The 20,674-nt window shown below is 54.1% G+C and overlaps 1 protein-coding gene across 2 annotated transcripts in view; it reads left to right on the forward strand.

Moving 5' to 3' along the window:
• The first annotated feature begins 570 nt into the window (after window positions 1-570).
• The window catches only part of SMAD6 (SMAD family member 6), a 38,249-nt gene continuing 18,145 nt past the window's right edge, over window positions 571-20,674 (forward strand). The window contains exons 1-4 of one of the 2 annotated variants that reach the window (XM_059858719.1): window positions 571-2,023; window positions 4,610-4,666; window positions 6,391-6,468; window positions 10,673-18,637. In XM_059858719.1, the coding sequence (XP_059714702.1) occupies window positions 1,267-2,023; window positions 4,610-4,666; window positions 6,391-6,468; window positions 10,673-11,076 (1,296 nt within the window). In that variant the 5' untranslated portion in view covers window positions 571-1,266 and the 3' untranslated portion in view covers window positions 11,077-18,637. Of the gene's footprint in view, window positions 2,024-4,609; window positions 4,667-6,390; window positions 6,469-10,672; window positions 18,638-20,674 lie in introns of those variants that run through there. The other variant, XM_059858718.1, reaches the window with a different exon arrangement.

Below are 20,674 nucleotides of genomic sequence, written 5' to 3' on the forward strand. Positions count from 1 at the left end.
CCCCGCGGCGGTGGCGGCGGGCGCGGGGACCGCGCGGCCCCGGGGCCGCCGTTCATTCACGGCCGCGCCGGGCTGGGAGCGGGGCGGGGCCCGCGCCGCGCGCCGGCCAATGGGAGGCGGCGGCGCCGCGCGTCACGCGGCCGCGGGCCAATGGGAGCGCGCCGGGCCTGAACTTTTGCCACGGCGGACAAGTTGATACATCGCGGGGGTGTGTCCGGCGCGCGGCCCGCGGGGGGGCGCGTTAACCCCCGCGCTGCCGTGACCTACTTTCACCGCGCCGCGCTCGCCCACCCCCCCCGCTCCGCTCCGCCGCTCCCCGCGGGGCGACCCCCGCCTCATCCCTCCCGTCGGCAGCGCGGGGCCGCGCGGGGCCGGCGGCGGGCGGGCGCGGGGCGGCGCGGGGCGCGGGGCGCTTTAAGCGGTCGGAAACCCGAGCCGGTGTTTGCGCAAGGGCCGGTGCCGCGCGGAGCCGCCGGAGTGTCTAGACTGGCACATGATGGGCGGCAGCCAATGGCGGCGCCGCTCGCGAGGGGCCCCGCGCGCGCGCCCCGGCCACACAAAAGCCGGCGAGGGGCGGGCGGGCGCGAGCGGGCGGCGGCGGCGGCCCCGGGAGCCGCGCACGGAGCGCGGGGACCCTCCGGACCGGGGCCGCGCCCTGCGATGCGGACAAGGGACGCGCTGACAACCGGCCTGCGCTGCGGGCTCTGCTGCTGCTGCTTCTTCGCCTTTCTGATTTAATTTTTTTCCAATTTTTTTAAATAATTTTTTTTTTTACTTCTTTTTTTTTTTTAATACTATTTTTGGCTGAAGGGATCCGACGCCTCCGAGCGGCCCCCGGCGCCGGTTCTCCGCCGGGCGGCACCCCCGCGCCGAGCGCGCTTCCCCGGTCCTCCCCACCTTGTATGGTGGAGCGGCCGCGGGGCGCAGCCGTGCGCTGCCCCGGGCTCCCCCCGGCCCTCGCCCCCGCCGCTCCCCGCCCGGCCCCGCGTTGGCAGCCGATGTAGGGCACGGCGCGGCGCGCCCGAGCCCCAGCGCCGCCACGGGAGCGGCCCCCGCGGCGCCGTCTATGCCCGCGCCGCCCCGCCGCCCCCCCCATGGTGCGGCCCCGCCGCGGGCCGTCGGAGATCCGCTGGGCAGCAGCGCCGCGGGGAGTCCGGGCTGCTCCGGGGCTGCGATGAGATAGAGCCGGCGGCGGAGCGAGGAGCCCCGCGGAGGAGGGCGGGGGGCGGCGGAGAGCGACGCGACCCCCGGCCGCCCGCGGGTCGTATGTTCAGGTCCAAACGCTCAGGGCTGGTGCGGCGACTTTGGAGGAGCCGCGTCATTCCGGACAGGGACGGCGGAGATGGGAGCGCCAGGAGCGGCCACGACCTCGGAGCCACCGGCAGCTGCAAGATCGCGGAGAAAAGCCCCTCGGTGGAGCTCCGCGCGGTAGCGCGCAGCCTGCTGCTGCGGGAGGCGGAGGAGCGGCGCGGGGCGGCGGGCGAGGCGGCGCCGCGCGGGGACACCATGGCGGAGCGGCGCGGGGCTCGGCTCCGCGCCCCCGGCTCCGCGCCGGAGAGCGACGGCCGGACCGTGACCTGCTGCCTCTTCTCGGAGCGGGAGCCGGGCGGCCCCCAACCTCCCCCCGCCGCCGCCCCCGGCCCCGACGGCGCGGCCGACGGCGGCTCCCCGGAGCGGCGGGGCCGGGAGGCGCGGGCGCGGCTGCTGCTGCTGGAGCAGGAGCTGAAGGCCGTCACCTACTCGCTGCTGAAGCGGCTGAAGGAGCGCTCGCTGGACAGCCTGCTGGAGGCGGTGGAGTCCCGCGGGGGGATGCCCGGCGGCTGCGTCCTGGTGGCCCGCACCGAGGTGCGCCTGGGGGGCCTGGCGGCGCCCCCGCACCTCCTCCTGGGCAAGCTGTTCCGCTGGCCCGACCTGCAGCACCCCGCCGAGCTGAAGCCCCTCTGCGAGTGCCAGAGCTTCGGCGTCGCCGACGGACCCACGGTCTGCTGCAACCCCTACCACTTCAGCCGCCTCTGTGGGCCAGGTGAGCAGCGGCGAGTTAGGTTCCCCCCCGGTACAACCACGCACCGATTTGGGGGTTCGGGGTTTCTGACCCCTTTCTGGGTTTATCCGAGCCCTCGTGGGCAGCGCTGCCCGGCCCCGCGGTGTTGCGGGGATGCCCGGGGGGACGCGCCTGCCCCGGGGTCCCCGCCGGGCATCCCCCCTCTCTGGGAACCAGCGGTTCCAGTTGTGCGTAAAAAGCCCTTTCTCTTTATTGGTTTTTTCCCCTTCCCGCGGAGTTTCCCCGCTCTCCGGGAGCCGGACGGGCGATAATCGGCGGCTCCATCCCGCTGGCGCCAGCCTGGCTCGCTCGTATCGGAGCCGGGCGGTCACCGCCGCCGGCTTAAAGCCGCAGGCGCTTCGGGGGGGCTGCGGGGATGTCCCCGCCGTGGAGATCCCCGGACCCGCGGGGATATCGGGGGCTCCTGTAATTCTCGAGGGTTTCTCTTTTTTTTTTTTTTTTCTTTTTTTTTTTACCGTGGGCAGAGATGAGCGTTTTCAAGGCGTGGGTTTGGGCTTGTTGAGGGTTTTTCGTTTTTTTTTCAGCAATACTCGATCCATGTCAGCAGGGAATTGGTTACATGGAGCAGAGACATGTTGGTGTTTGAGGTGCAAAAATGGAAATAATATTTAATAGTCTGTACAAAAACTGTAATGAAAATGGACAGCTGGATTCCCAGTGCCAGAGGGCAGGGTTAGGTGGGATATTGGGTAGAAATTCTTCCCTGGGAGGGTGGGCAGGCCCTGGCACAGGATGCCCAGAGTAGCTGGGTTTGTCCCTGGATCCCTGGAAGTGCCCAAGGCCAGGTTGGACGCTGGGGCTTGGAGCACCCTGGGATAGTTGAAGGTGTCCCCTCCCCATGGCAGAGGTGGAACGAGATGATTTTTAAGGTCCCTTCCTACCCAAACCATCCAATGATTCTATGCTGACTGTCCCTTTTTTTGGCAAGAACTTTGATTTTATTATTTCTGTTGCAATCTGGACTCCTGCCTCGCTTTGCATCACTTCTTTCAAAGAAACTTCTCTTCTGGGCGTTCTTCTCCCGAAGGTCGCTAGAGGCTGGAGGCAGCTTTTTTACTCCAGCTGGAGTTGAGCTGCATTTTTAGGAACAGGGTATTTCTTGTAGAAACGGGAGAAGTTTCCCCGTGTCTTTCCTGCAGCCGTGGTGGTTTTCCCAGCGGTGAGCGGCTGCCAGCCCTGCGCTGGGAGTAGTAGAAAGCAGAGCTGTTATCAAGTGGCTCCTTATCACCTTGATAACAGGTGACTGTGCCAGGACCCCACCCGCGCCGGCTGGGCGCTGGTAACCGGAGCCAGGAGAAGGCCTTGATGCCCTTTTTCCACAAGTGGCTCCCTACAGGGATCATCCTCTTGGTGTTTCCCACCCAGTTTGCTGTGGGGTGTGAAAGTTCTGGGGTGCTTCCAACGAGTCCCACTCCAGCACAGCCAGGTCTGGCTGTTACCTCCACATGGGGACATCAGCAGCTTTATTTTTTTGTATTTTGGGATTTATAAGCACCCTGTGAGAAGAGCACCCTGCTCCCTTAGGGGGAATGGGGAAGCTTTTCTGAGAAGCAGTAGATGACCCCAGAGCATCACACAGGGGATGCTGAGGTGGGGAGCCCAGCCAGGCTGAGCTGCAGTTGCTGGCTGGGTGCTCTCAGGTCCAGGTGGGGGCTGAGGAGCCCTCCCGTGTTTCCCTGCTCTGGGGTCGGTGTGGTGCCACTGATGGACTTCACAGAGCAATTTCTCACTGGACTCGGTGCCTGCTCAATGCTGATGCAGCCCAGCTGGCTGCACACTCAGTTTTGGCAAGTTACAATTCAAGAAACATCCCTGCCATACTATGGAAGGGGAAAAGAACCCCCTGTCATCAGGGCTTGGAGTTTCCCCGTGGTCTTGACCCTTCTGAGAACAGCGAGAATGGTTGAATGACCTGGTCCAGCAAAGCTCCTCTGAGGACTTGCTGGACTTGGAGCACATGGCTGCTCAGTGCTGCTGCTCGGAGCAGCCGAGCTCGGGAGCTTTGTGGGATGGATTCAGGGTGAGGGGGATCATGGTGGTTTCTGCTCCTGAGCCACTTTAGTACCAAAGCCTTTTGGGATGGCCCGGTGGCTGAAGCCAGCCCGGCTCTGGTGCCAGCCCTGTGTGCCAAGAGGAGCCTTCTCACCACCCAGTCCTTCTTTTCAGTGCTTGTGAAGGGTTTGGGGAGCACTTGTCAAGCCCTGTGTGTTGGAGTCACCCATGGAGGGTTGTCTCCCAGTGCAGATGATGGAAATGGGGTGCCTGGGGAGCAATTTGATGTTTTGTGTGGCTCATCCTGTGGGTGTCCAGGCGCAGATATGGGGCAGAGGGTGCAGCACTTTCAGCAGCAAAGCCCACTTTGAAAGGTCAAGGTGGAACTCCCATTGTTCAAAAATTAGGGAAACCCTGGTCTCCAGTTGCTTCCAAGTGTTTTGTTTTCCACTGGGTGTTTATAACCTTGGAAGAGTTCCTCCTACCCCAAAAGAGAAAGCAGAGGGTTTGTTGATAAACCGAACACAGCACTAACCTGAAGTTTTGTTTTTCCAGAGTCTCCACCACCTCCCTACTCTCGGCTGTCTCCTAATGATGAGCAAAAGCCACTGGGTACGTGTTTTGTCTCTTTTGATCTCCGGGGAACTCTTTCATGGTGCGGCCCCGGTGCTGGTTCTGAGACAGCCCTACCTGGCACGCCAGGCAAAAGCCAACAAGTCGGGGTTTTATGGCTGCTCATTATTTCTGAGCAAGCATCAGCTGACAAGTTTTAAGAAGTAAATGGATGCCAGTTTATCCTACCAAATTACCGTGTAGACACATGCATATTTTCCAAAATAATATGAAGCTCTATTTTTAATGAAGGCGTAATGAAAGGTTACCAGACGTCATGTTTTGTCTGCGTGTGTAATCTGCGGGAGTGGGAGCTCCTGGGTGCCATTTCCATAAAGGCCTGGCTGTGCTGCTCCATGGAGGAACCAGCTATTACCCTTCCTCTGCTCCTTACAAAGAGATGGAAAGTCTTTGAAACTCGGCGCTGTGTCATTTCTGAGCGGGGTGTCACTTCTCCTGGGGAATTATAAAAGGTTTTCCAAGCAGAGCTGGTGAGAGCAGCTTTGGGGTGGCTAGGCTGGGTGTGGAGTGCAGGATGCCAGGTGCTGGCAGCCTTGGATCCTGGTCCTGTGTGCTGCACACTGGCCTGGAGATGTTTAGAGCTGGCATGGCTGCATCCTCACCATCCTTTCTCAGCCCTGCTTCTTTATTATGCAATTAAGTGGGAAGCAAAGATACAGGAGCATGGGAGGGAAGGCAGGAATCCCACATCCCTCTTGGATTTCTTGCTGGCATCGGTGCAGCTGGGACCTTTCTGCCTTTATCCCGTGGTCAGTGATTTACTGGGGTTTATGCCCGGGGGAAGCTGCTTTTGCTGCTGTGGGGCAGGGACAGGGAGGAGACAAACGGGGTTTGGCAGGGATAGGAGGGGACAGCAGTGCCTGCCTGTCCCACCCAGCCCCGGGGGAAGGCAGGAGCTGCCCCTGCCAAGGTGAGTCCCTGCCCTGCCAGGCCCGGGAGCAGCTCAGCCATGTGTGCACCCCGTGCCCGGCTCCTTCATCGCCACAGGGCTGTGACCACAGCAGCCTGCAAGGCCAGCTTGGCTGCTGGTGGCTTTTTTTCTTTTTTTTTGTTAGGTGTGGAGGCAAAAAAAAAAAAAAAAAAAAAAAAAAGGAGTTGTCCCTCCCTGCACTCCCCCTTCCAAGTTAATTCCTTTTAGAAACTGCTTGTGCTGCAGGGAGAGATGATAGTGAGCAACACGTGACTTTATTAAAACAACAGCCAGGGGTTGAAATTTGCTTCACTGGCTTGTTTGATTGGAAAAATAATAGTTAATCTGTGAGCAAACAGTTGAGCACTTAATTAGAGGGGTGTAAGCAAGAGAGAATAACAAAGACTCTTAACTTGTTAAAACAAAGTTTCCTTCGCTTCAGCAAAGAGGAAGGAAGGAAGCAAGAATAAACAGCTTCAAGAATTTTAATGGTGATAATTAAGTATAGTAACTCTGACTTGTTTAGAGGCTTAATGTAACTTTATCCAGTAAGCACCAAGTTCCTACTTGTTTGATCAACTTAACTGGAGTTATTTTTGTGGTCGAGGCAATTCAAACTTTGCATTTGCCTGGTGGAGCTACGAAGTTAATGGCTGCTTTCTGGCTCTGCAGAGTTTCTCTCTTGGGGAGGTGGTGGGAAGCCCAGCAGCCACGGGTGCTCACGTAGCTCTGGCAAACGCAGCAGGACTAAAAGTGCTTTTTTTTTTCTTTTTTTCTTTTTTTTTTCCCTCAGATCTATCAGATTCCACGTTGTCTTACACTGAAACAGAGGCTACAAACTCTCCCAACGTCACGCCCGGAGATTTCTCAGGTTGGCAGCTCTTGGTGTTTTCCCCCTCCGTGGGGGGCTGGTGGTGGGGCAGGACAGCAGGAGGGGACAGGGGTCCTGGTCCTGCTCTGGGTGTGAAGAGAAGGACACAAAAAGCAGTTATTTGAGTTGGTTTTTCAAAGAAGTCTGTGCTCTGCATGCTGTGCTAAGATGCTGTTTGTGGGGTGAGCGGGGACCTTTGGAGGTGGCCACAGGACCACGTGTGTCCCGTGTGGAGGCCACCAGGATGGATCCCAGGCTGCAGGGCTGTGGGGCTGGGCTGTGGGCCCTCCCCACTTCCATGGCAGGGCAGTGGGGCCCTTCCAGAGCTGCTGCTGTGGGGAGGTTCTTGCCAGGACCGTCGGGCTGGTGTTACCTGTTGGGCCCTGGCCCCGGGCTGCACTCCCTGCCTTCATGAGCAGGCTCCCAGCTACGGAGCCATTGAAGATCCCGAACAAAGCTTGGCTTAATTAGGTCCTGGTTTTTGCTCTGCCCCGCCCTGCAACCTTTCATTCACTTAATGGGGCTCTGCAAGGCCTGGGGTGGTTCTCCCTGACAGCAGGTAGAGTTGGGGCTGTCCTTGGCTCAGCACATCCCACATCTCTGTCCCTGGTGTCTCACCCCGCGCTGGGGGCTGACTGTGTGTGACAGGAGGGGCCTGGCTGTAGGACCAGGCTTAATTTCTTTGCCTGGTTCATGGTCTGAGAGCTGGGATGAAGGCAGACTAACACGGGGCTTGGTGGAGCCCCACGTGCCTCCTTCAGCAGCTGGGGTGGGGCTTGGGCACCTCTGAGGCTCCTGGCTGGGTTGCTGAGCATGTGGATGGGCTGTGCTGCTCACTTGGGGATGCTGTGAGTCAGGGGAGGTGCTGGAGGGGACCTTTGGGGTACTGGTCCCTTGGCTGGGGCGTTTCTCTTCATTTTCTTCCCTTGCAAGAGTTCATGGTCAGTTTGGTGAGAGGTTTGGTGGGACTTGGACATTGCTGGGGGTGTTTAGGCTGATCCCAACCCCAAAGGGTGTTCAAACAGCACAGGGTCGGTATCATGGCAGGGTGGCACGTTGCCCTCTGGGGATTTTCCCTGCCCCTTCTCCTTTCAGGTGTCCCTGGGGTTGGGCCCACGGCTTTTGTGGTGCTGCCAAGTGTCCAGAGCAGGGAACAGTTGACAGCAGGACTGGGATCATTCAGCCTCGTGCTCTAATAAATATGTGTTTGCAGTTCCTCACAAACATTCCTAGGGCTGGATGCACATCCCTAAAGCTCCCCGTGCCCGTGGCTTTTGTTGTAACTTGATAATTGGCATTAATTACAGCAGCCAAGTTGGAAAAGTGGGGTTCCTGGAGATGTAATGGTTTAGCTTCCCTCATGGCTCAGTCTTTATGGGACATCTGGTGGGTTTGCTGGAGAGAAGAGAGATTTTAACTTTTCCTTGAACAATATAATGATAACACGTGACCGAGATTGTGCTGAAACCAGATCCCTCCTCTCCCCCTGTGCTGTTTCCAATGGTGTAACTTTTAATAAGAGTCTGGGGCTGGGTGATTTATTTTTCCCCAGTGCTCACGATTGCTGAAAGAGGATAAGAGCCCTGCTGAAGTTAACCCATACATGTCATCACGGGGAAGTACAAGGGAAAAACCCACTTAGGCTCCAGTCTACCTGCCACATTTCAGTTTGTTTATTCTCCATTTCAACTCATTTAATAGCTCTGCTTGAAGTGTGGGTCTGTGGGATGGATACACAAAGCACATGGTCTTCCCTGCTTCCTCTTGTGTACTCAGTGTGCATTTAACTTGTCCTCCAAAAATAAGTACATTTTGGATCTAGCATCAAGCCACTGCTATTTATTGGTCCAGCTTTGATCATCAAAAAGACTTTTCCTACTAAAGCCACAAAATTCAATGTTGTGTAACAAAGAGAACCATTCTTCTCCTGTTTCTCCTTTACTTGATGAACTTCTAAACAGGAGGTTTCAGAGTAAAGGCAAAAGATGATCTCTGTCATATGTGTTAATTAAAAAAAAAAAAACCAAAGCCCTTTTTTTGAAGTAAAACCTTCCATGGCTATAATATTGCCCTTAAAAAGAGGGAAAGTGTTCAGAGAAGTGGCAGGCTCACTGTAGAGTTCAGAGGAGCAGTCAGTGCTAACAGAAGCACAAGCTGTGGGTGGTTGGGTGGATGTGACCTGGATCCCTGGATGATACCCCAGAGCCCTCTTATCTCCTGTTCAAAGCTTTTGGGTCTTGGAACAAAGTTGTTTGTACAAGAGTCAGTGTCCAGCCACAGCTTCTCCCTCGGAATGGGGATGCTCCTGTTTTCCCAGTGAGGTGCATTGGCCTGGGAAGATCTGGGTTGGTGGGAAAAGGCACTTGGAGGTGTCTGACCCCACAGTTTCCTCCTCCTGAGCTCAGGCAGTGCCACATTCAGCACAAAGAGAGCTCCATCTTTTCCTCCTTAGATTCCTTTCTGCCTGGGGAGCAGAGCTGAGCAGAACCTGCTGTTTGGGGATCATATTTGAAGCCCAGGTGGTTCCCTGGCCTGGGCTGAGCCTGTCTGTCCCCCGGGAGCCAGCAGAGCCTTGGCCAGTCCTGGCGTCCCCGCGGCTCCCGGCGGGGCTGGGGAAATACCAGGGAAAGGGCAAAATCCAGCAAGGCAGGAACAAAAGCTCAGCCTCGTGACTCATAATTGGTGGAACATTTGTAGTAATTTTTTTTTCCCTTCCCCTCAGACTTGGCTCCTCCAGCACATGCCAAGAAGCTGCTGTACCCGTTAGACTTGCCAGGCGTGTGGAGGGCTGAGCCTCTCTGCAGGGATGGGGTGGGATGGAGCAGCTGCCCTGGGCTTTGGGATTGCCTGCCTTCCTCTGAATCCCACAGGGCTCTCCCTCAGTGGCCCTGGGAGGGACCTTTTCTGAAAACCCATGGAATCTGAAAGCCCCATTCCTGTTGAAAAAGCCCCGTGATGAGCGTTGGGCAAAGTTCTTGTCAGTGGTGGCTTTAAATAGGGAAGGGCAGGTGGGAGAGCAAAAGGTGGCCTTGCATCTGTAGGTCTCTGTGCTGCCTTGACCGTCCCCAGGGAAGATGCTGGTTTGTTTTTTCCGAAAATAGTTGTTTTGGTTTTTTAAAAAAACTTTGAAATCACTTCCCAGGTGCTAAAACTCTCCAGGAGTTTCAGCTGTGGTGAACCCGTGTGTAGCTGAAAATGGGCATCCTAAAGAAGAAATGTTGAATTGGTGGTTTGTTGGAGGAGGGATGAATTCTGTCTGTGCTCCAAAGCAGCAGCAAGGTGTTTTCCACCTGGAAGTGGAAGCACAGGCATGAATTTATTCCCAGCAGCTCTGCTGATGTCCAGAAGGTGCTGAGCTCCACGTGGAGATGAGCTGTGCTTGGTGACTGATGATAGTGGAGAAAAGCTGGGAATTAACAAAGAGAAAAAACCCCAGAGACTGAATGGGCAGGAGCTTATTTAAATTATTTTTGATTGTTTTTTCTTTTTAAGATGGGGCAGTTTTTGTAGGGCAGTGGTGGGGCTGGGGGCATTGGATTTGGGGAGCAGGGTCCCTGTAGCACCAAAGGGAGGAAGAAGGCAGGAGCATCCATCCCAGCTGGTGACTCAGCCCTGCTGAGGTGATGCCACAGCTCCAGGCGAGAGCCAGAGGGTTTTTTCTGCTTCCAGCAATATTTAGGATGAACTTAAGGAAGCATATTTTAAAACCCACTGAATGGAGAAAGTGAACGTCTCCCTTCCTCTCCCCCCCAGAAATAACAGGCTGCAGGATTTATGCTAACAAGGAAATTTATGAAGATCCTGTGTGTTAGGAGTAGGAAAAAAAAAAAAAGAAGCCCATTAAATCTGTCAGGCGGATGTGTGTGGCAACTGGGCAAACATTGCCCTTTCCGGGCTGGGGGAGAGGTTCTGGAATTACCTGTTCATAGAAAAAAGGGTATTTTTGTCAGTAATGGGACAGCAGTTTCTTCTGGGGGGAAATGTTGGGTTTTGAGGACAGACTCAGTGACAGCTCTGGGCTGGGGGCTGGGTCTGACCCAGCACCACCCTGGAGCCTTTTCATCCCTTCTCCCCTCCCTTCCTGCAGAAACAAATCCTTTCAAAAAGACACAGCGTATCTGTGCATCCAGGGTAATCACAGACAGATGTTTGTTTGGGCCAGTAATGGTTTTGGTTTCTTTTTTTCTTTCTTATTTAACTGTAGGTTTGCTGGCTTGTCTTTCCCTGTGCAGTCTAGAACAATCAGGGTTTGGCTGCAAACCTCTCCTGGTCGGAGGAACGAGCCCGTTGCCAAGAGCTACTTCTTTGATGCAAAAAAATACATCCTGGAGGTGCTTTGTCAGATGTTTTTATATTAAACAGCTTTCCTCCATAGTTTCACTTTGCCAACGGGAAATAAAGTGCATCTATTTTCCAGTGTGCTTCAGAGAGGAATTCTCTGCTCGCTGTGGAGGCCTTTCCCACTTGGCTGTGGATGGCCATGGGTGTTGGAACCCCCATGGGAGAGCCTCAGAGCAGCAACCTGCCCTCCCTGGGGCTTTGCTCATGTGCAGCTTCTGGCCCTGCCTGGGGCTGGCATCAAAGGCAGCTTCTCCAGCTGTGGGGTGAATCATGGATTAATCCCTGAAAGGGGAAGGTGGGGAGGCTCTGGGAGCTGCTCCCTGGGCTTTCAGGGCTGTCCCTTTCACAGAGGTGCAGGTGTGCTCCTTTCCTTTATAGAAAGATGTCTGTCTGGGGTGGTGATACACCCCCTGGAGCCAGGGGATTTATGGAGGGCAGGGGGTTTTTCCACATCCCATTTGTGCTTGCCATGGTGGGGGGCTCAGGTGGCAGCTCCTGGAGTTCTGCCCTTCCCTTGGAGCAGAAGGTGGAGGGATCATTGATTCTGGGGCCAGCTGGGCTTCTCCTTGTGTCCAGATCCTGTTGATAGCAGAGAGTTCCACCTGAGAAAATCATGAGCAGATGAAGAAGCTGTTCAGTGCATTGAGCAAGCAGCAATTTAAGAAACTTTTTTTAAGAAGTTGGATGACTTGCCAATGGAAGAGAAGCACCCTAGATCAAGGCTGGAGGGAGATATTACCTGCATGTGGCTGTTTTTCCATTAAAACCCTGTGGGATAACTGTTGGGCCCCCAAACCAAGAGCTGGAGCACTGAGCTGTCCCAGAGCTGGTGGGTGGCCATGCCTTGGTGGCAGTGGACCTTTGTGGTGCCACCTGTACCTCGTGTGTTGTGTGTAGAGGTGGCTCCATCTGTGCAGAGCGTGGAGCTCTGGCAGTGCCTGTGCAGCTGTAGAGGTGTTCCTAAAGCCAGTGACAGCTGTTTGTATAAAATACCCCATGGGTTATCATTTCACACAGGCTGAGGAATCACTGGGGAATTTGCTGGAGGTGGTTTGTGCTGAAGGTCTCCTGAGGAGGGGCATCAAGGTTCCTCTGAGGTTTGCAAGGAGCAGCAGCCTCCCAAAACAGCCTGACAGAAGGGCAGGTGTCTCCTGGACTGGGAAGTGGAAAATGTCCCTTTGTTGCTAAAACCACCCAACAGCCTCGCTTTGGAAATGAGGACAGCCAGAACTGTCCCTAAAAAATCTGGGCAGCTGGAGTTGGGCCTTGTTCAGAGGAAGGAAGGGGAAAGTCCAAACTGGCTGCCAGAGCCTGGGATCTGCCTGGAGTGGCACAGGCTGCACAAGGGTGGGAGAAGGTTGGTCTTACCAATATTGGTAAAACCCTGTGCCTGATGCAGAGATGAAAGCTGCTCTGCAGATGATGCCTCTGTATTTGTGTGTACACACATATCTAGAGCCCCAAAGAATTTTCCATCAGGGATCCAGGCAGGATGATGCCCTGAAGGGAAAGTTCCAGGGCAGTATTTGGGCAGCATGGTTCCCTTGGAGGCAGAACTCTGAAGTCCTCAGTATATTCCAACAGAGAAGGAGAAAGTTGCTTTTTCTCCCTCTGTTACCTAGAACTGGGATGGATTTTCACAGCTAGCCTGGATGTTTTCAACCTAGAAGTTCTTGGAGAAAGTACAAGACCCAGATAAAATATGTTTTTGTCTGTGATTCATTGAGTAGTTATGGCCTTGAATCGCAGAATAATCACATCCCTCACTTCTCTGAGCACCTAGGCGTTGCTCTTTAAAAAAAGAAACATCAGGAAGTAAGGAAGTTACTTAAAAGTAAATTAGTTTAATCTTTGTAGCCTAAACGTTACATTCTTGCACCCCATTAGGGGTTGGATACAACTTTCTAGGTAGTAAAAGTTCCTTTGATGTAGCCCTGGTTGTGTCCTTTAAGCAGCATGGATCCCGTGGATCCAGCTTTGTTTGAACTTTCCTTTTTCCCTGCGCCTGTGTTTTGCTTTTTAAAGGGATTTGCTGAATACTGGACACAGTGTATTTATGACCTTTGAAAACGGTGAATGTTTTGAAGGAGGAATTTTGGCTTCTTACAGGGGACCTGTAGAGAGAGGCTTGTGTTCACAGTCCCAGTAATAGATTTTTTTGTGGCACTTTGATGAGTGAGAGGTGTTTATAGGCTTGATTCATAACTGAGTTACCAAGGTTTTCCACGGAAATAACTTATTAAATGTGTGGCGCTCACCGGAGCCATTGAAGTCTGGAGATTTGCTCTTCATCAAAGGCACCTCCTTCCCTGGCCTCCAAGTCTAACTCAGCATTTTACCTCTGGAGGATGCTCAGACCCAAAAGGGCTGTGTGGTGTGGGAGCTCGAACTGGCTTTGGGTAAGAAATTAAAAAAAAAAAAAAAAAAAGGCAAACTGGAAGGAGGAGGGGGAAAAAACCCTCAGGAAAAACATCCCCCCTGTCATTGGGAGCTGCTGATGGTTAAACCTGGTTTTCTGGAACACTGCTTGTTTGTGTGGATTTTACTTCTCTGCTCCACAGCTGAAAAGTCCATCCCTTCAGTGCTGCTGAGGGCTTTGAAGTGTCCCGAGCCCCTGGAAGCCCAGGTTCAGTTTACTGGCAAAGGAGACTCAGCTCTTTGTGCTTCCCAAGAGCCTGGGGCTGGCTCCTGGGGCTGTGATTCCCAGCTCTGCCCCAGGGTCCTGCTCTTGGCTGGTGGTGCAGGAGGGGGGGCGTTGGCACACTGAGGTCCCACCTGGCTCCTGGGGGTTTGGGTTTGTCCCAGCTCTTGCTCTGCCCCTGCTCTGTGCCTTTCACTTGGTTGATTGATCAAATCCTGGTTTGGGTTGGGAGGGAGCTTAAAGCTCATCCTGCTCACCCCTGCCTTGGGCAGGGACACCTCCCACCATTCCAGGGTGCTCCTTGGACACTTACAGGGATCCAGGGGCAGCCACAGCTGCTCTGGGAACCCTGTGCCAGCTGCCCACCTTGTCAAAAAGTCCTTCTGCAGGTTTCTTGTAGCCCCAGAAAATGGGTGTTTAGCTGGAAAAAGGCATCACCCCCGGGCAGTGCTGGGAGAATGGAGAGGGGAAGAAAAACGTGCAGCACTGGGGTCTGGGCTTGGGCTGCTCAGGACTCCTGGATTCCTGTTTGGGTGTGTTTTTTGTGCAAGAACAAAAACATTTCACATGGAAATGCCTGTCTTGGCTGACCTCTGGCCGGGCTGCTAATGCTGACTGGTAATGGCCTTTGCAGCTCCTGGAGCTGGAGCAGGGATCAAACAGCTCTGGCATGGAAGTGCTGGATGTGCTGCTGTCCCACCACCCCTCTCCCAGAGAAGCTTCTCCTTCAGGGAGAAGCTGTTCCTCATCCCAGGCTTTGGGTATGGGAAAATAGCCACCAGCATCAGAGGATATAAGCAGAATTAAACCCAAAGCTCCTCTCCTGCCCCAGCACCTCCTTGATCAGCCCCATACCCCAGGTTTCCCCCTCTTTTTTCTTTTTGTATTTTCCTAGTTTAATTCTTTAAATGGATAAGAGTTGCCTCTGATGTCCAGACCTGAAAACCCTCACAAAATCCAGCCTGTCCCTGCCTGCCCACAGGGATGCAGTCCCTGGCAGGGAACAGGCTCAGGCTGGGGTGCTGCTCCCTGCCCTCAGCCTTTTGCCTTTCAGGTTATACAAGCCCATGTATGAAACCTGCCAAAAAGTCAAATCCCCAACAGTGCAAGAGAGAGGGATGTGTGGAGAGTTTGTTTTGCCCTTCACAGCAGTTCTGTGTTCCTGGGGGGGATGCAGGAGGTCTTTGCTGAGGGTTCAAGGAGCCCACGTGCTCCTGCCCTGCAGCATCCCCCACCCACTCCACAAGTGCATTCCCAGAGCAAAAGCTGGAGCAAAGCCATCCCTCCCTTCCCAACAGCAATTCATGGAAGTGCCCTGGTGTCACATTTGCTGTCCCAGCTGGACACTGCTGCTCTGCTGGCCCCACTGCAGCTTGGCCACGTCCCCACCTGGGCTTGGAAGAGCTGCCCTCCCCTTCCTGTGCCTGTGTTTGGTTTATGGCTTTGGAGATGTTCCTCCTCCTAAGTGCTTGTGGCAGAAGGATCAGGCTGCCCATTCCTCCAGGCTGGAGGAGCTGGAGTCTTCAAGCTGCTGCAGGGGCATCTCTTGATGCCAGGGATACTTGGGCAGGATTTCTCACAGTGGCTCCACGGAAGGGCAGGAGACACAACTGTGTTGGTTTTATCTGTGTATTCCATGAGCAGAAGCAGAACTTGCCAGCAGAAAGGCTATTTTTCAGCTCTTTCCATTTATTAAGGTCTCATTTGCTAAGATATTTCCATGAGAGAAGCCAAAGAATGTTAAAAAAAAAAAGTGCCAGCTGCTTTGTGCTTTCACACAGAGTGATGCAAAGTTGTCTGTTTAATCAGGGAAATGGTACCTCAGGAGCTGCAGCACCTGGTGCTGGGTAAGGCCCTGGCACAGGCTGCCCAGGGAAACTGTGGCTGCCCCATCCCTGGAAGTGTTGGGTTGGGCTTGGAGCAGCCTGGTCTCGTGGAAGGTGGGATGAGATGAGCCCTTCCAACCCAACCCAACCCATTCTGTTCCTCGTATGAGATCTTCAGAGTCAGCCCACCTGTCTGCAGGGGTTCCTGCTGGGATGGACGTGCTGTGCAGAGCACATCCCTTTTCTTCCCTTTCCTCTTTCTTTTGCCCTCCTGGCTGCTCCAAAGCCTGGCCTGTGGCTGTTCCTGAGCCTGGAGCTCACACAAGGCCCCGTTTGTGCGAGCCCGCGCCGGGAAAAGCCAAGTTTGTCCACGGGGAAGAATGAGGCACTTGATTCATCCCCCCCTGCGTGAGGCTGTGGGGTCTGGGAGCATCCCTGTCCTCCACAGGGAAGGCAAACACGGGCTCTGCTGGCTGGGAACTCCCAGGGTTCTGCTTTCCCTTAGTCCTGAATAAATGTTGCTCCTTTGGAAGCACTGCTGCATCTTCCCCTCAGCTCTGTGGCAAAGGCAGTCATTGGGCCCTGATTTTTTGCCTGTTTATTTTTTGTTATTTGTTGCTCTTTAAACCCTACAATGAGAGCTGTAGGTAAAAATGATCTATGGTTCAAAAAAGGTATCCAAGCTATGGGTCAAAAAAGCTATAGTTTATTTTTCCAGCATTCTTCTTAAAATCCAGAGGAGTAGTGATATAGCCCAACAGGAGCTCACAGCCTGGAAGTGTTTCAGGCCAGGCTGGATGGAGCTCTGAGCAATCTGGTGTGGTGGGAGGTATCCCTGCCCATGGAGGGGGGTGGAACAGGATGATCTTCAAGGTCTCTTCCAACCCAAACCATCCCATGGTTCTGTGATCCAAAGCTTTGCCAAGTCTCACAGCAGACAGTCACTGCTGATTATAAAAAGCTCAGGCTCCAAGGTTAGATCTGGTTGGGTTTGTCTGGTGCAGCAGCTCGGGGTATCCAGCTGTGGAGAGAAGGGGCAGATGTGAAAATGGGCAGTTTAATGTCCCAGCCCCAATCCTGCCCTATAAATTGTGTGTCTGCAGCTGCCACTGAGGGCTCAGGCTGCTCTGCCACGGCTCTGCTCACTGTAAAACTGAATCCAGCAGGTTTTGATTTTGGCCTGTTCTGGAGAGCTCTTTCTGCTGAGGATTTGTGAAGCCCTGAAAGCACAGCAGTGTTTCCAGAGAGGCTGTGGGTGCTGGCTGGGTGCAGAGCAGTCCTTGGTGGCAAGGCCAGGGCTCCGTTTCCCTCAAGCATTGTGGAGTTGCTCTCTGAGATCTGCAAAAAAACCCCAACAGAACACAAAAAAAACCCAACAAAACTTTATGAATCGACCAGGAATCCAGTAAAAATTAGTAGTAACAAGCTGATTTCAATGGAAATGGGTTTGCTGCTCTGCTGGCTGCCAACCATTTATGAGACTGGCCGGGTGCCGGGTCCAGCGCCGCATCCCTCACCCTCCTGCTGCTGGAAATCATTTGTGACTCCAAAAAAATAAATAACACTATTGTGGAGCTCTTTTTATGGCTGGGGCCTGAGCTGGGTGGCAGCTCTGCAGTTTGCAAGCCCTGCCTGGGGGCTCTCTGCTCCATCTCAGGTGGGTTCCTGTGGGTTTGCAGGGTGCAGGTGAGGACGTGGGATGGGAGTTGTACGAGTGAGATGTTGGATCTGTTCCTGGATCTGATGCAGGGAAAAGCTGGGTCAGTGTGGCTGTGCCACTTCAGAGGTGTTGGATGCTGTTGGGTGTTGTGCCAGCGGAGGTTTAGAATGGATAGTTGGGAACATTTCATCCCCACAAGGGCTGTCTAGCCCTGGCACAGCTGCTCAGGGCAGTTGTGGAGTCACCACGCCTGGGGGGATGTAAAAGCCATGTGGCTGTGGCACCTGGGGACAAGTGGAATGGTTGGAGCTGCTGATCTTAGAGGGCTTTTCCAGCCTTGCCCATTCTGGGATTGTTCCTCCTGTCTCTGGTGGGGACATCCCAGCCCCCCAAGCCCCAGGGTGGTGTCCCAGGAGTCAGGAGCTGGCTTGTGTGGAGGACCAGACCCCAGAAGGGACTCGTTTCTGCTTTGGCTCACCTTTAAATGCCACAGGGGTTCCCAGCATGGGAATTCGTCTGACTCTTCCATTTGCACCAGGCCTGTTCAGTGCTTGCTCAAAGGGATGTGTGTGACTGAGGAGACTTCCACCCCCAGCAGAATGAGGAAATTCCTGGGAGAGTGAAACTAAGGGAAAGATCCTGTGAGTTCATGGAGCTGCTCTTCCCCCATTCCTGATTAATTTGAATGGAAGGGAAATGTCAGCAGAATGATATTTTTTAAAATAAAAAGTCACTCACTTCACAGGTTACAGACTAGGAGCCTATTGGGCAGCTTCTTCATCACTGGAACAAGAAAATTGGAGTCATTCTTTATTCCCCAGTAATTACAGGCACATATTTTGAAATCTCTGTGTCTTTTCCATGTTGAATCGCCAGTGCAGACCTTCAGAGCAGGATTGAATTCAGCTGTGCTTGAAAGGGTCGGTCATTTGAGACTTCCAACATTAAAAGATCTTTGCAAATTAGTTTTGCTCTTGCCATGCTGAATTTGTTTGTGTAGAAAACCTCAGTAGATTTGGTATGTGCCTGTCTTTGAAGGGCTCTGCTTCAAAGGCTGCAGCTCTGGGTGTTTTATGTGCTGAGCTCTGCAGTCCCCCGAGCTCTGCTGCCTCGCTGGGAAGTGTCAGCTCATGTTAAACCTGCAGGAAGGAAAAGCTGAGCGTGGCTTTTCGGAGCTTTCAAGGAAACTGGATGCCCAGGGCTTATTCCTGTAGGAAATGGGTGCTGGAGGTGCATGTGCTGGTGTGTGTCACTGCTACAGCCCCAAGAATGGTTCTCTCCATGGCCCTTCCCTGTGGGTGAGGGAAAACCTGTGTGTGTTTGGAGAACTGGGGATAGTTGGGCCCAGAAAATTCGGCTGAGATCTTGGCAGTGAGAACCAAACACAAGAGATTGAGTTGGACTAGAGCTAGTATTCAAACAAAGGTAAACAGTAAAAATAATATTGTGAAATTTCCTGATTCTTGGCTTGAAATCTGGGTTGTTTTTTTTTTTTTTTTTTCCAAAGAAATTGAATCTCAGAAGGGAAAATGGGAGAACCTGTCTCACATCCTGGACTTGTGCATGTTTAGATGAAGATCAGGTCTGTCACCAAACAGGTTTAGTTGGAGTGGGGCTGGAGCCCTTTCCCCTCCACCCTGGTGTATCCATGCACATCCCAGCGGGCTGCACTGTGGAACTGATCACTTTAAAACACAGAAACAGTGAAAAAAACCCCTAAAATGGAAGGTGCTAATGGAAGGGCTGAAGAGCTGTCCCAGAGAGGGGCTGTCTGCCCAGACCAGGCTGTGCAAGGTTTTGGTGAGTGCATTGTCCACTCTGGGAGCCTTGGCTGGAGGGAAGGAGCTGCCCTGGCTGGGGGCATGCAATAGGACCAATGCAGGTTTAAATGAGGACAAACCAAGCAGCACCAGGACATTGCTGGGAGCCAGCAGATGATCCCAGCTCAGCCTCGGGCCGGATCGCTGGCGCTGCTTTCTCTGCTCTTCCCCCTTTGCTCCCTCTCATTGAGATTTCGACACAATATTATTTTAATCCCCATCCTGTCGCCCCTCCTCCTCCTCTCTGTGCCCTTCCCTGCAGGCTCTCTCCCCCCATGCAGGCTCAGAGGCTCTCAATGAGAACCAGCTGCCTCCCAGAGCCCTTTCCCCTCGCAGCGGGGCCGGGCCAGGGCCGGGCTGGCACCGGGTGGGTGGTGGCTGCCTGGCTCTCCCCCAGCCCCCAGAGCTGTTCCTGCTGCCTCTGTCCTCTCTCAGTGGGGTTGGTACTCCTGGGGCTGCCTTTGGAGCCATCCCAGCTCGGAGCATCCTGGGGTGGGGCACAGGGAGCACCCAGGTTTGGGATGTGCCCTGGCCCTGCCACCTCCAGCCATCACAGCACAGCCCTGCTGGGATTAGAGGTTGTTAAAAATTGGCTTTATTTGTTTCCCTCTGGTTTCTGTGAGTCAGGCTGCCTCGGTGCACGTCCCTGGGCTGAGTGTTTGGTGTGTCTTGAGCACAGGAAGCATCTCCTGGGATTTGGAGTAATGTTTTCCACCCTGTTCAAGCTCCCAGGAAGGCTTTAGGGATTCAGGGGGTGCTTCCAAGGCAGGCAAGTGACTGAAATTGGTTCAGGCATTAATAACTCACATGTGCCAGCTGCAGTAGGTACCAAACTCCTCACATCCAGCCTTCAGTGGCACAGGGCAGTGGTGAGGGTGGGCACAGGCTGGTTTAACAGAGGGAAGGAGCATTTCTGCAGTGCCTGGGTGAGTGCAGCCACCTGAGGGAAAGAGCACAGGCTTGTCCTGGAGCTTCTACTCCTTATTTCTCCTTTGAAGTTGTGCTTAATGCTTGTGTCACATGAATGAGCTGAAGCAGTGTGTAGGGTGTATGAAGAGCAGGCAGCAGAAATGTTTTTCCCAAGTGCTGTGTCTTTATCCTGGATTAGTGGTGGCACAGGAGAGAGACTCTGGCTCCTGCTGTGAGTGGTGCAGTTGCACACACTGGAGGTTTGGTGGTCTCCAAGCTACAAAGTCAGCAGTGAGTGTTGAATGTAGATCCACTCCCAGCCTGGGAGCATCAGCTTGGATACCTTGGATTCATTCCCTGAGCTGTGATGCAGCAGACTGTGATGCAGAAAGAAATTCTCACCAATTCAGCATTTCACAGCTTCCAGAACAGAGTTTTTCTGACTAACTCAACCCAGCAGGTCCGTGAGAAAGGGGGGATGAGACAACACTTCCCTACATGTGCCAGAATTCCAGCGTGGCCCTTGGAGAGCTGTGGTCATGGCTGCCTTCCCCAGGTGCCACCCAGGCTGGTGGCACTCCCAGAGCAGGGGGAGAAATCAAGGCTGGCTCTTTGGAAATGCAGCAACTCCCAGAGCAGTGCCTCTCTGTTTGAGTGAGGTCCTGGGTGTTTATTTGAGGGAAGAGCAGCTCAGCCAAACATCCTGCTTTTAAACTCAGAAAGATGCCTGCAGCTCTGTTTGTGTGCAGCCTCCAAGTGCTGGGCTCTGGGCATGGATGGGATTTGCAGGGAGGGCTTAGGAACAGCCCCCCGTGTTTTGGGGGTTCTGCTGCAGTGGAAGCTGGGATTTCCTCATCGTGGCACTGGAGAGCTGCAGCACACTTCCATCAAGATATCCAGTGTCAGGCAGGGAGCTGGATGTCCTGCAGGGCTCTGAAAATCCCCCTCCCCAAGCGGAGTGTTGGAGCCCTGAGTTTTGAGTCAAAATAAAAATCAGTGGGAAGTGCCA

The sequence above is a fragment of the Haemorhous mexicanus genome, chromosome 13, assembly GCF_027477595.1.
Source record: "Haemorhous mexicanus isolate bHaeMex1 chromosome 13, bHaeMex1.pri, whole genome shotgun sequence".
Taxonomy (NCBI): Eukaryota; Metazoa; Chordata; class Aves; order Passeriformes; family Fringillidae; genus Haemorhous; species Haemorhous mexicanus.